We start from the raw sequence: 14,385 nt of genomic DNA on the forward strand, positions 1-14,385 counted from the left end.
GAGGAAACCTTTTTTGTGCATTTATTATAAATTGTACATGAAAATAACGCAGAGTATCCTTTGAGAAACCTGCAATGCATAAAGGTCTTGCTGGAAATCGGTTCTCTTAGAAAAGCATGACTTCACAGGGTTCAATTTGCTTACAGGTGCCGGTGTGCGAAAAAAGCTTCTCAAAACAAATTGCACATGAAGTTGTTAACCACTGTGTTACTGTGCAAGCTATTTTTAAGTTCAGAAACTCTTAAGAAACTACTGAGTTGAAGAAGCCCAACAATTGACCGATCCGTTAGGTTTCACATACTGTGCCTGTCCAAGGCTGCACTTCACGATCAAGCTGGGTGTGTTATGCTAGCGTGAATGCATGTTGGACTTCTGTGGATGCATATCAGACGACCCTCCTCTTCAAACCTACATTCTGTGCAAAGTTGTCCTTGCAGTCAAACGCAATCAAGTGACTGTTTTGAACTTCCCAGATAAAACAGGATTGGCTGGCTGTGACTGTTTGTGTAACTTGATATAGCTATGCTTTGACTGTAGGTGATTGATAAGCCAGCTGTGCCTACTTCTTGCCTGCTTTTTGTCTGTTGACTGAATTTGACTAGTCACAGTGCTTGCTGGAAATATGATCGGACCGTTGGTGACTAGCCCGTGTAAAAGGCATGGCAGGGGAACATACTTGATTTTTTTTGACTGTCTGTGACTGTTTAGATAGCAGGAGGGGTCATGGATATAATTGGTGAAACAAAGGGTCTCTATATTTCTGACTCTTTCAGACACCTAATGTTTGTTTTGAATACATCACCTGGGACTGGGCCAACGCTTATTTCAATCAACTCAAAAGAAGTCAAGGTGCACTAAAAGTAAAGTATGTTTTGTTGGAAAAATCCTTTTTTTTCTCTCTATATTTTCCGCAATTACATCAAGCGTGTATATTTTATTTGATTGTCAAAACAGAAAAACAAAATCAAAAATTAAACAACACATAATTCCGATTATATGACAGTATTAAACTACAAGCTCAGTTTATATGTTCTCCTGGTTTAATTTTCGACGTGCCGTAGCTTGCGGTCTTGCGATTTATCGCACGCATCGGCCAGTGCCAGTTTGGCAAGTGTATCCACTGGGGCAACAGTGCAAGCCATCTGAACAACACACAGCCTGTGGAAATAATATAAAAATACAAGGGGTCGTCAAAGGAAATATACAATTAACATTTGCTGTAATTTTCAGAAATGGATGGATTTGGGGGGTTAGTATTGTGTAGCAAATATTGTCACACTGACTTGTTTGAAGTTTTGTGTTCGTAAATGCTGGAAAACCAAGAAAAACAATCATGTTCCAGTAGTCTGGTTCCCTGGTTAAGATGAGACGGAGCAATTTGTAGACGTCGAGGTCAGGGAACCAGTGTCGCTGGCTTGTACCCGTTCGTAGGTGTGTAATTGATTGCAAACGAAATGTGGACCAACTAAATATGGTAAGTTGGGGGCACCATTTAAAAAAAAAAGCCATTTTTTTCTTAACGCTTAGACAAGATAAGTTTGCGACGGGCTTATGATAGGCTTATGATGGGCTTATGATGGGCTTGTGATGGGCTTATGTTGAGAAGACTCTTACCTTGGGTACTGGGCAGCATCCCCATTGTCCGCTGGCCAGCCGGCAGCAGGTGTTACCGCTGGGGCAATAATGGGTGGCATCACACTGCACGTCACCCTCTTTGCTCCCCCACGGTAGGGCCAGAGTCTTGGTCATCCAAGGCACGTGCTTCGGCTACAGAGACGGAAAGGTCGCAAGGAATGACTTACAAATCTAAGCTTACAGAATCTTGGTTTGAAGTGTTCACTAAACACTTGAAGTATTTTTCAAAGGACCATCAAGTTTAGGCTGTTTCGTACTTCATGCAAATGCAAATGAGATGAATGGGACATCAAAAAACAACAGTAAAAATCTCCAAGCTGAAAGCGGTTCAATTGTTTTTTCAAATTCACATTGCGAAAACTAGCGTAGCAAGATCCAACAGGTCATGAGGTCTAAGGTCAAACTGCCTCAGAGTCCGTGGTTGCCAACTGCGACAGGAAAACAACGGCGGTATTGTTCCATGGGACTAGCACCCATTGTATTAATTAGCCCATTATGTTAATTAGCCCAATGCAGCAATGTCCCGCAGACGTTTACAACCACTGCACCATGTTGCATCTGGCTGGGTTAACCCTTCTCTGCAAATATGCATTATTTGCAAAGTTGTCCTTTTAGTCAAAACCTATCAAGTGACTGTCTTTAACAGGTAAGAGCTCCCAGCCTACATACAGCAGGATTAACGCCTCGTGACTTTTAGTGTACATTGTAACTTGATACAGCTGTGTTTTGACTGTAGGTGATTGATAAGACAGCTGTGCCCCAACTGCCTACTATTGCCCGTTGACTGAATTTGATTAGTCAGAGTGCTTGCTTGAGATACGATCTGACTGTTTGTGATTAATCTGTGTAAAAGGCATGACAGGGGAAGAGGATGGAATTTCTGACTGTCTGTGACTGTTTAAACAGCAGGAGGGTTAAAAGGGTTAATGAAACATACAAACCTTGGGTGCGATTTCTTTGGCTTGGGTCTTGGTTACCATTGGCGTGGACCCAAAGGTACCGACACAAGTGTTCTTAGCTGTGCATTTGGTGTTTTTAGGACAGCAGTGAAGTTTGTCTGAACAGCAGACAGCCTAGGCGAAATCAAAAACACCACAAGTTGTTAACCATGAAGGTGATTATCTAACAGATTTGTTAACTAGAAAATCACCAAAAGAAGAGAAAGGCCGGACCTGTGTGAGACTTGGGTGCAGAAGTGTGATTAATTGTTAATAACTCACATCGGCTGTTTAACAAGGTGCAGGAGTGCGAATAAGTGTAATTATTATTAACAATTAGTATTCCGACAGGAAACCATGGCCGATGCTGTGCCCACTTTACCGTAACACGGTTCTTTCCAACAAGCTGAAAATGATCCCGACCATTGTATTCAAACATGATGCGACTGTTGTAGTACGGCAGATAGGTGATGGGATTGTGCCTTTGACGATCCAAACATGGCATTCGGCCAAGTCAGAGTATGTTATGAGAAAGATATCTGGCTATAGGGCCATTGCTGATTTGTACTTTCAAATAAAATATCGGTCAAATAGCAAGCAATGGCAGCCATTTTGAAAATTTTGAAAATTACTTATTATTCTACTGATACTGTTTTTCAAAGGACAAAACTCAACTTTAGAAACTGTTTTTGAAAATGACTTATTATTCTACCGATATTTTTTTTGAAAGGACAAAACTCAACTATAGAAACTGTTTTTGAAAATGACTTATTATTCTACCGATATTTTTTTCAAAGGACAGAAACTGTGACATCCTTTGGATCAGAAATGTGGACTAAGCTGTTGATTGGCCAATTTGGCTACCATGTTTTTGGCATACAACTGGCTATGGAAGACCGGATAGAAGACACCCGCTGAATGGTCAGAGTCTGGAGGTCAAGACGCAGTCTTGTTTTGCATAATTAATCGCCGAATCTGCTCGCATATCATTGACCCTCGCTGTGCAAAGGGATATACCATAGGCAACCCCCAGCCACCCCCCCCCCAAAAAAAACCCAAACCTGGCAGACTTACTTGCACTAGAGGGCAGCACCCCCAGCTGCCACTTTTCAGCTTGCAGCAAGTCTCGGAGCTCTTGCAGATGGATGTGCTGTTGGGACACACAATACCTTCAAAGTTCTGCATTGACGAGAAAACCACGTGAAAGCTGTCAACCGATGAAAAACAGACTTACCCCTCTCTAGGACATCTCATATAGCTGCGAAGCGCAGACTTTTGCTTAGCAGAGAACAAAATAGGCATAGCACAAGAACAGGGGTTACCAGCTTAAGTGTGATGCAAAGTACATCATGTGACTGGCTCCCAACTCAATTTTGCTTAAGCTTAAAGGGCCCATGCAATGTAATATTTTTAATGCAATCCTTGAAAATGCATCTTTGTGTCTCATTCAACCTTTTTTTGAAATTTTCGTTGTGCCATTTCGAATGGTATTTCGGTGTCTTTTTTGTTTTTATGCCTGTGCAAATTTCATATTCATGAGCAAAACTGTGATGCCATTCCGGGCAGAAACCTCAATGTCACAGCCTTTTAAGCAGAAAACTGTTGCTAGAATTTTTGATATTTTGCTGTCATCAATTTCCTTTTCTTTGGTGATTCGTTGTTGTGTCAGTACATGGCAGCAAGCCAAATGAGCAACCCTTTCACACAATTTTTTTCAAAGAGCAAATTTTTGGGCTCACAATTTGAACGGAAAACCCCTAAACTAAACAGCGTCTTCCTGAAATGACATCACAGCAATAGCACCCACAGTAGTTTGAAATAAAAAAAACCCAGAAAATTTAACATGTTGTAAGAAGTGCACTTTTTAATAAAATTCACCAAAAGGGGATGTCAAACAGTTTTTATCCATGTAAGAGTAGAAAGTTGCACAAAATGTGTTCCGAAGAAAAAATCATTGCATGAGCCCCTTGCTTTTGCTTTAAATTGCTATGGACTCCTGTGTACAATGGGAAAATGTATTGGCAGTATGAGCAACTTATCCTTAGTATGGAATGGTTCTTGGCACAAAATTAAAAGTGAACAGTTCTCAATTTCAGACTGGCTCCTGTCCTCATATGGAGGTCTAAAATATAATTCGAGGGACGGGGAACCAGTCTGCATAGGTGTGGTCGCTAGGCAAAAACTTTTTCACCTGGTGTCCATGGAATGAATTTCAAATGTTCATGAACGGTACACGAGGACCAGTGAAATGAAAGTTCCCTAGCTCCTGCTGCTGGGGGAAAGAGCGCCCTCTGTGGTCTGCAAATGGAGTTCATAATGAACATCATACAATCTACAAAGATAGCTTAGTGATTTAAGCTTTAAGCAAAACGACAGGAAAAGAATGGTGAATCTTGCATGAGAATCTAGCGATGGGTTGAGGCCGGTGGAGTGACCAATCTAACAGCCTCTTGGTGACCTAAAAAGCCGATTTAAGCTGCAAGTTTAATGAGCGCTGTGGATTGAACGGTCATTTTTCAAGCAAAAAACAAACAAACAGGAAAACGTATCAAGCAGAAATCTGAAAATTTAAGAGTACAAACAGTACGAGAAAATAAGTAACAGTGCCTGATAATAGTTGAGTCCTTGTTACATAAAACTGTGGATGAAGAGATTGACAGCATAAGCATGACAGCGAAATAACACGTTCTTGAGATCTTTGCTGTGGATGAAAACGCAGGATGGTTACGATCACAAACAAATAAACATGGTTATGGGTCTTATTAAGACCAGCTCCTAAACAGCTTCAATGATCAACAGTGTATTATAACATGGTGAACATATCACAGTTTAAAAAAAAATGCTGAAATGTGACGAACACAAGTTGAACAGTATGTGCAATTTATGTCATGAGAGTACAACACACAAGCTTTACATCTAAACACAATGACATGCAATACGTATACAATGTATACAAAATGTATACAACTTGTATACAACTTGTACAAACGTGTATACCACAAAGACTTCAATAACAAATCAAATTTTGTGAATAGGACATAATTATGAAAACAGCAATGGGATGATATCATATGGAGTGGATGTGTTGTCAGATGCGTTGGAAAGCAGAAGCTGTTGAACATTTTGCAGCAGGAAGTCCGTATTTACAAGAAGGGTGTCCGTCTTCTCAAACCACGGTAGAACTGAATTTCCAAGTGAACAGGTTCCCTGAGAGACATCACAGGTGTATCCGTGAGGACAGCAGTGGACATGGTCACTGCAACACACAGCCTGTAAGAGAGATACAAAAAAAAAAGATTCAGTTTTAAGGTTCTTTTGGAGACAAAATGAAAATGATGCAAATGTAATTAAATCAAAATAGAAGTTCTCACCTGAGGCAGTGGGCAGCAGCCCCACTGTCCGGAGGCCAGCATGCAGCAGGTGTTACCAGATGGACATTGGGCTGAACCACCAGGGCATACGACATTCGGCTCTGGTACTAGAGGTTTGGCCTCTGTCTTCTCATACCACGTTAGAACCATGTCTCCAAGTGAACAGGTTCCTTGAGAGACATCACAGGTGTATCCGTGAGGACAGCAGTGGACATGATCACTGCAGCACACAGCCTGAAAGAAAGATATCAACTCATTTTAGGTCATAGGACTGTTGGGTAAAAAGCTATTCACATGATGAATCTCATTAGGTTATTAACAATTAGATATTCTTTGCTTACACTAGGGAGTGGACAGCAGCCCCACTGTCCAGAGGCAAGCATGCAGCAGGTGTTACCAGATGGACATTGGGCTGAACCACCAGGGCATACGACATTCGGCTCTGGTACTAAAGGTTTGGCTTCAGTCTTCTCATACCATGACTGTACCATATCTCCAAGTGAACATGTTCCCTGAGAGACATCACAGGTGTATCCGTGAGGACAGCAGTGGACATGATCACTGCAGCACACAGCCTGAAAGAAAGATATCAACTCATTTTAGGTCATAGAACTGTTGGGTGAAAAGCTATTCACGTGATCAATCTCATTAGGTTATTAACAATTAGATGTTCTTTGCTTACAGTAGGGAGTGGACAGCAGCCCCATTGTCCAGAGGCCAGCATGCAGCAGGTGTTTCCAGATGGGCATTGGGCTGAACCACCAGGGCATACAACATTCGGCTCTGGAACCAGAGGGCTCGCCTTTGTCTTCTCAAACCATGACTGTACCATATCTCCAAGTGAACATGTTCCCTGAGAGACATCACAGGTGTATCCGTGAGGACAGCAGTGGACATGATCACTGCAGCATACGGCCTGAAAGAAAGATATCAACTCATTTTAGGTCATAGGACTGTTGGGTAAAAAGCTATTCACATGATGAATCTCATTAGGTTATTAACAATTAGATATTCTTTGCTTACACTAGGGAGTGGACAGCAGCCCCACTGTCCGGAGGCAAGCATGCAGCAGGTGTTACCAGATGGACACTGAGCTGAACCACCAGGGCATACAACATTCGGCTCTGGTACTAGAGGTTTGGCTTCAGTCTTCTCATACCATGACTGTACCATATCTCCAAGTGAACAGGTTCCCTGAGAGACATCACAGGTGTATCCGTGAGGACAGCAGTGGACATGATCACTGCAGCACACAGCCTGAAAGAAGGATATCAACTCATTTTAGGTCATAGGACTGTTGGGTGAAAAGCTATTCACGTGATCAATCTCATTAGGTTATTAACAATTAGATGTTCTTTGCTTACACTAGGGAGTGGACAGCAGCCCCATTGTCCAAAGGCCAGCATGCAGCAGGTGTGACCAGATGGGCATTGGGCTGAACCACCAGGGCATACAACATTCGGCTCTGGAACCAGAGGGCTCGCCTTTGTCTTCTCAAACCATGACTGTACCATATCTCCAAGTGAACAGGTTCCCTGAGAGACATCACAGGTGTATCCGTGAGGACAGCAGTGGACATGATCACTGCAGCATACGGCCTGAAAGAAAGATATCAACTCATTTTAGGTCATAGGACTGTTGGGTAAAAAGCTATTCATGTGATTAATCTCATTAGGTTATTAACAATTAGATGTTCTTTGCTTACACTAGGGAGTGGACAGCAGCCCCACTGTCCAGAGGCCAGCATGCAGCAGGTGTTACCAGATGGACATTGGGCTGAACCACCAGGGCATACGACATTCGGCTCGGGTACTAGAGGTTTGGCTTCAGTCTTCTCATACCATGACTGTACCATATCTCCAAGTGAACAGGTTCCCTGAGAGACATCACAGGTGTATCCGTGAGGACAGCAGTGGACATGATCACTGCAGCACACAGCCTGAAAGAAAGATATCAACTCATTTAGGTAAAAGGACTGTTGGGTGAAAAGCTATTGATGTGATGAAACTCATTAGGTTATTAACAATAAGATGTTCTTTGCTTACACTAGGGAGTGGACAGCAGCCCCATTGTCCAGAGGCCAGCATGCAGCAGGTGTTACCAGATGGACATTGGGCTGAACCACCAGGGCATACAACATTCGGCTCTGGTACTAGAGGTTTGGCTTCTGTCTTCTCATACCACGTAAGAACCATATCTCCAAGTGAACAGGTTCCCTGAGAGACATCACAGGTGTATCCGTGAGGACAGCAGTGGACATGGTCACTGCAGCACACAGCCTGAAAGAAAGATATCGACTCATTTTAGGTAATAGGACTGTTGGGTGAAAAGGTATTCATGTGATCAATCTCATTAGGTTATTAACAATAAGATGTTCTTTGCTTACACTAGGGAGTGGACAGCAGCCCCATTGTCCAGAGGCCAGCATGCAGCAGGTGTTACCAGATGGACATTGGGCTGAACCACCAGGGCATACGACATTCGGCTCTGGTACTACAGGTTTGGCTTCTGACTTCTCATACCATGCCAGAACCATGTTTCCAAGTGAACATGTTCCCTGAGAGACATCACAGGTGTATCCGTGAGGACAGCAATGGACATGATCGCTGCAGCACACAGCCTGAAAGAAAGATATCAACTTATTTAAGATCATAGGACTGTTGGGTGAAAAGCTAGTCACGTGATGAAACTCATTAAGTTATTAACAATAAGATGTTCTTTGCTTACACTAGGGAGTGGACAGCAGCCCCACTGTCCAGAGGCCAGCATGCAGCAGGTGTTACCAGATGGGCATTGGGCTGAACCACCAGGGCATACGACATTCGGCTCTGGTACTAAAGGTTTGGCTTCAGTCTTCTCATACCATGACTGTACCATATCTCCAAGAGAACATGTTCCCTGAGAGACATCACAGGTGTATCCGTGAGGACAGCAGTGGACATGATCACTGCAGCACACAGCCTGAAAGAAAGAAATCAACTCAATTTAGGTCATAGGACGGTTGGGTGAAAAGCTATTCATGTGATAAGTCTCATTAGGTTATTAACAATTAGATGTTCTTTGCTTACACTAGGTAGTGGACAGCAGCCCCATTGTCCAGAGGCCAGCATGCAGCAGGTGTTACCAGATGGACATTGGGCTGAACCACCAGGGCATACAACATTCGGCTCTGGTACTAGAGGTTTGGCTTCAGTCTTCTCATACCATGATTGTACCATATCTCCAAGTGAACAGGTTCCCTGAGAGACATCACAGGTGTATCCGTGAGGACAGCAGTGGACATGATCACTGCAGCACACAGCCTGAAAGAAAGATATCAACTCATTTTAGGTCATAGGACTGTTGGGTGAAAAGGTATTCATGTGATCAATCTCTTTAGGTTATTAACAATAACATGTTCTTTGCTTACACTAGGGAGTGGACAGCAGCCCCACTGTCCAGAGGCAAGCATGCAGCAGGTGTTACCAGATGGACATTGGGCTGAACCACCAGGGCATACGACATTCGGCTCTGGTACTAGAGGTTTGGCTTCTGTCTTCTCATACCATGACTGTACCATATCTCCAAGTGAACAGGTTCCCTGAGAGACATCACAGGTGTATCCGTGAGGACAGCAGTGGACATGATCACTGCAGCACACAGCCTGAAAGAACGATATCAACTCATTTTAGGTAATAGGACTGTTGGGTGAAAAGGTATTCATGTGATCAATCTCTTTAGGTTATTAACAATAACATGTTCTTTGCTTACACTAGGGAGTGGACAGCAGCCCCACTGTCCAGAGGCAAGCATGCAGCAGGTGTTACCAGATGGACATTGGGCTGAACCACCAGGGCATACGACATTCGGCTCTGGTACTAGAGGTTTGGCTTCTGTCTTCTCATACCATGACTGTACCATATCTCCAAGTGAACAGGTTCCCTGAGAGACATCACAGGTGTATCCGTGAGGACAGCAGTGGACATGATCACTGCAGCACACAGCCTGAAAGAAAGATATCAACTCATGTTAGGTAATAGGACTGTTGGGTGAAAAGCTATTCACGTGATCAATCTCATTAGGTTATTAACAATGAGATATTCTTTGCTTACACTAGGGAGTGGACAGCAGCCCCACTGTCCAGAGGCCAGCATGCAGCAGGTGTTACCAGATGGACATTGGGCTGAACCACCAGGGCATACAACATTCGGCTCTGGTACTAGAGGTTTGGCTTCTGTCTTCTTATACCACGTTAGAACCATATCTCCAAGTGAACAGGTTCCTTGAGAGACATCACAGGTGTATCCGTGAGGACAGCAGTGGACATGATCACTGCAGCACACAGCCTGAAAGAACGATATCAACTCATTTTAGGTCAAAGGACTGTTGGGTGAAAAGCTATTGATGTGATGAATCTCATTAGGTTATTAACAATAAGATGTTCTTTGCTTACACTAGGGAGTGGACAGCAGCCCCATTGTCCAGAGGCCAGCATGCAGCAGGTGTTACCAGATGGACATTGGGCTGAACCACCAGGGCATACCACATTCGGCTCTGGTACAACAGGTTTGGCTTCTGACTTCTCATACCACGTTAGAACCATATTTCCAAGTGAACAGGTTCCCTGAGAGACATCACAGGTGTATCCGTGAGGACAGCAGTGGACATGGTCACTGCAGCACACAGCCTGAAAGAAAGATATCAACTCATTTTAGGTAATAGGACTGTTGGGTGAAAAGGTATTCATGTGATGAATCTCATTAGGTTATTAACAATAAGATGTTCTTTGCTTACACTAGGGAGTGGACAGCAGCCCCATTGTCCAGAGGCCAGCATGCAGCAGGTGTTACCAGATGGACATTGGGCTGAACCACCAGGGCATACCACATTCGGCTCTGGTACAACAGGTTTGGCTTCTGACTTCTCATACCATGCCAGAACCATGTTTCCAAGTGAACATGTTCCCTGAGAGACATCACAGGTATATCCGTGAGGACAGCAGTGGACATGATCGCTGCAGCACACAGCCTGAAAGAAAGATATCAACTCATTTTAGGTCATAGGACTGTTGGGTGAAAAGCTAGTCACGTGATGAAACTCATTAAGTTATTAACAATAAGATGTTCTTTGCTTACACTAGGTAGTGGACAGCAGCCCCATTGTCCAGAGGCCAGCATGCAGCAGGTGTTACCAGATGGACATTGGGCTGAACCACCAGGGCATACGACATTCGGCTCTGGTACTAGAGGTTTGGCTTCTGTCTTCTCATACCATGACTGTACCATATCTCCAAGAGAACACGTTCCCTGAGAGACATCACAGGTGTATCCGTGAGGACAGCAGTGGACATGATCACTGCAGCACACAGCCTGAAAGAAAGATATCAACTCATTTTAGGTCATAGGACAGTACGGTAAAAACCTCTTCACATGATGAATCTCATTAGGTTATTAACAATTAGATGTTCTTTGCTTACACTAGGGAGTGGACAGCAGCCCCACTGTCCAGAGGCCAGCATGCAGCAGGTGTTACCAGATGGACACTGTGCTGAACCACCAGGGCAAACGACATTCGGCTCTGGTACAACAGGTTTGGCTTCAGTCTTCTCATACCATGACTGTACCATATCTCCAAGAGAACATGTTCCCTGAGAGACATCACAGGTGTATCCGTGAGGACAGCAGTGGACATGATCACTGCAGCACACAGCCTGAAAGAAAGAAATCAACTCATTTTAGGTCATAGGACTGTTGGGTGAAAAGCTATTCATGTGATAAGTCTCATTAGGTTATTAACAATTAGATGTTCTTTGCTTACACTAGGTAGTGGACAGCAGCCCCACTGTCCAGAGGCCAGCATGCAGCAGGTGTTACCAGATGGACATTGGGCTGAACCACCTGGGCATACGACATTCGGCTCTGGTACTAGAGGTTTGGCCTCTGACTTCTCATACCATGCCAGAACCATGTTTCCAAGTGAACATGTTCCCTGAGAGACATCACAGGTGTATCCGTGAGGACAGCATTGGACATGATCACTGCAGCACACAGCCTGAAAGAAAGATATCAACTCATTTTAGGAAATAGGACTGTTGGGTGAAAAGCTCTTCACATGATGAATCTCATTAAGTTATTAACAATTAGATGTTCTTTGCTTACACTAGGGAGTGGACAGCAGCCCCACTGTCCAGAGGCCAGCATGCAGCAGGTGTTACCAGATGGACATTGGGCTGAACCACCAGGGCATACGACATTCGGCTCTGGTACTAGAGGTTTGGCTTCTGTCTTCTCATACCATGTGAGAACCATATCTCCAAGAGAACATGTTCCCTGAGAGACATCACAGGTGTATCCGTGAGGACAGCAGTGGACATGATCGCTGCAGCACACAGCCTGAAAGAAAGATATCAACTCATTTTAGGTAATAGGACTGTTGGGTGAAAAGCCACTCATGTGAAGAATCTCATTAGGTTATTCAGAATTAGATGTTCTTTGCTTACACTAGGGAGTGGACAGCACCCCCACTGTCCAGAAGCCAGCATGCAGCAGGTGTTACCAGACGGACATTGGGCTGAACCACCAGGGCATACCACATTCGGCTCTGGTACAACAGGTTTGGCTTCTGACTTCTCATACCATGCCAGAACCATGTCTCCAAGTGAACAGGTTCCCTGAGAGACATCACAGGTGTATCCGTGAGGACAGCAGTGGACATGATCACTGCAGCACACAGCCTGAAAGAAAGATATCAACTCATTTAAGGAAATAGGACTGTTGGGTGAAAAGCTATTCACGTGATGTAACTCATTAGGTTATTAACAATTAGATGTTCTTTGCTTACACTAGGGAGTGGACAGCAGCCCCATTGTCCAGAGGCCAGCATGCAGCAGGTGTTACCAGATGGACATTGGGCTGAACCACCAGGGCATACAACGTTTGGTTCTGGCATCGCTGGATCACTCAGCGATACAGCTTCTTTGTTTGATTCCCACGGTAGAGAAAGGCCATTTAGGTGGCACGTTGCCGTTGAAAGCTCACAAATATAGCCATATGGACAGCAGTGTATGTAGTCAGCACAGCAAACAGCCTGTTAACATAACAAGAGGAAAAGCATTTATTTCTATAATAAAAATGAACTTATATTGTAAAATATTGGAGGTTCGAAAGTCAGACTTCTCGAGCCTACAAACCTGTGGATATGGGCAGCAGTTATAAGCACCGGTGTTCGACTTGCAACACGTAGTTCCTGTTGGACATTGATATCTGCCTCCAGGACATATGATGTTCGGGGATGGTGAATTATTAGTACTAAGGGAGGTGGCCTCTGTCTTGTCGAACCATGGTAGAACCATCTTGCCAAGTGAACAGGTTCCCTGAGAGACATCACAGGTGTATCCATTGGGACAGCAGTGGACATGGTCACTACAGCACACAGCCTGAAAAATACCCAGATAACAACTCAGTTTAGGTAACAGGTCCGTTTGGCGGGAAAACTCTCAAAATAAGAATCATCGAAACTTAATAATATGCAAGTGGTTCTTTGCTTACACTAGGGAGTGGACAGCAGCCCCACTGTCCGGAGGCAAGCATGCAGCAGGTGTTACCAGATGGACATTGGGCTGAACCACCAGGGCATACGACATTCGGCTCTGGTACTAGAGGTTTGGCTTCAGTCTTCTCATACCATGTTAGAACCATGTCTCCAAGTGAACAGGTTTCCTGAGAGACATCACAGGTGTATCCATGGGGACAACAGTGGACGTGGTCACTGCAGCACACAGCCTGAAAAATACCCAGATAACAACTCAGTTTAGGTAATTGGTCCATCTGTCAGACAGCTCAAGAGATATTGTATCAACTAATGTTCATCCAAGTACATGTTTTTACCTGAGGAAGTGGGCAGCAGCCCCACTGTCCAGATGAAAGCATGCAGCAGGTGTTTCCAGTTGGGCATTGAGCTGAACCACCTGGACATACGACGTCAGGTCCTGGAAGAACAGCAGTGCTTAGGGATGTGGCTTCTGTCTTCTTATACATTTGCAGAACTGAATTTCCAAGTGAACATGTTCCTTGAGAGACATCACAGGTGTATCCATGAGGACAGCAGTGGACATGATCACTGCAGCACACAGCCTGAAAGGAAGATGCCAACTCAGTTGAATAGGTCTGTTCAGGGGAAAGTCAGCCAAGGTTAAAACTGCAAGTGGCTCTTTGCTAATTACCTGAGGGAGTGGACAGCAGCCCCATTGTCCAGAGGACAGCATGCAGCAGGTGTTACCAGATGGACATTGGGCTGAACCACCAGGGCATACAACGTTTGGTTCTTGTACCAGAGGTTTGGCTTCTGTCTTCTCATACCATGTAAGAACCATGTCTCCAAGTGAACAGGTTCCCTGAGAGACATCACAGGTGTATCCGTGAGGACAGCAGTGGACATGGTCATTGCAGCACACAGCCTGAAAG

At 44.3% G+C, this 14,385-nt stretch overlaps 1 protein-coding gene across 50 annotated transcripts in view; it reads right to left on the reverse strand.

Annotated features, from left to right (window-relative positions):
- Positions 1-195: 195 nt before the first annotated feature.
- LOC119745555 (fibrillin-2-like) overlaps positions 196-14,385 on the reverse strand; it is a 37,683-nt gene continuing 23,493 nt past the window's right edge. For 25 of the 50 annotated variants that reach the window (XM_038221991.1, XM_038221989.1, XM_038221990.1 and 22 more), the window contains 30 exons: positions 14,145-14,378; positions 13,810-14,055; positions 13,471-13,704; positions 13,113-13,358; positions 12,764-13,009; positions 12,423-12,656; positions 12,082-12,315; positions 11,741-11,974; positions 11,400-11,633; positions 11,059-11,292; positions 10,718-10,951; positions 10,377-10,610; positions 10,036-10,269; positions 9,695-9,928; positions 9,354-9,587; positions 9,013-9,246; positions 8,672-8,905; positions 8,331-8,564; positions 7,990-8,223; positions 7,650-7,883; positions 7,309-7,542; positions 6,968-7,201; positions 6,627-6,860; positions 6,286-6,519; positions 5,945-6,178; positions 5,721-5,843; positions 3,648-3,752; positions 2,577-2,708; positions 1,615-1,767; positions 196-1,158 (listed from right to left, as the gene is read on the reverse strand). In XM_038221991.1, coding sequence (XP_038077919.1) covers positions 1,078-1,158; positions 1,615-1,767; positions 2,577-2,708; positions 3,648-3,752; positions 5,721-5,843; positions 5,945-6,178; positions 6,286-6,519; positions 6,627-6,860; positions 6,968-7,201; positions 7,309-7,542; positions 7,650-7,883; positions 7,990-8,223; positions 8,331-8,564; positions 8,672-8,905; positions 9,013-9,246; positions 9,354-9,587; positions 9,695-9,928; positions 10,036-10,269; positions 10,377-10,610; positions 10,718-10,951; positions 11,059-11,292; positions 11,400-11,633; positions 11,741-11,974; positions 12,082-12,315; positions 12,423-12,656; positions 12,764-13,009; positions 13,113-13,358; positions 13,471-13,704; positions 13,810-14,055; positions 14,145-14,378 — 6,480 coding nt within the window. In that variant the 3' untranslated portion in view covers positions 196-1,077. The remainder of the gene's footprint in view (positions 1,159-1,614; positions 1,768-2,576; positions 2,709-3,647; positions 3,753-5,720; positions 5,844-5,944; positions 6,179-6,285; positions 6,520-6,626; positions 6,861-6,967; positions 7,202-7,308; positions 7,543-7,649; positions 7,884-7,989; positions 8,224-8,330; positions 8,565-8,671; positions 8,906-9,012; positions 9,247-9,353; positions 9,588-9,694; positions 9,929-10,035; positions 10,270-10,376; positions 10,611-10,717; positions 10,952-11,058; positions 11,293-11,399; positions 11,634-11,740; positions 11,975-12,081; positions 12,316-12,422; positions 12,657-12,763; positions 13,010-13,112; positions 13,359-13,470; positions 13,705-13,809; positions 14,056-14,144; positions 14,379-14,385) is intronic. The other 25 variants (XM_038221960.1, XM_038221981.1, XM_038221997.1 and 22 more) reach the window with 23 other exon arrangements.

The sequence above is a fragment of the Patiria miniata genome, unplaced genomic scaffold, assembly GCF_015706575.1.
Source record: "Patiria miniata isolate m_02_andy unplaced genomic scaffold, ASM1570657v1 HiC_scaffold_7, whole genome shotgun sequence".
In the NCBI taxonomy this organism is placed as follows: domain Eukaryota; kingdom Metazoa; phylum Echinodermata; class Asteroidea; order Valvatida; family Asterinidae; genus Patiria; species Patiria miniata.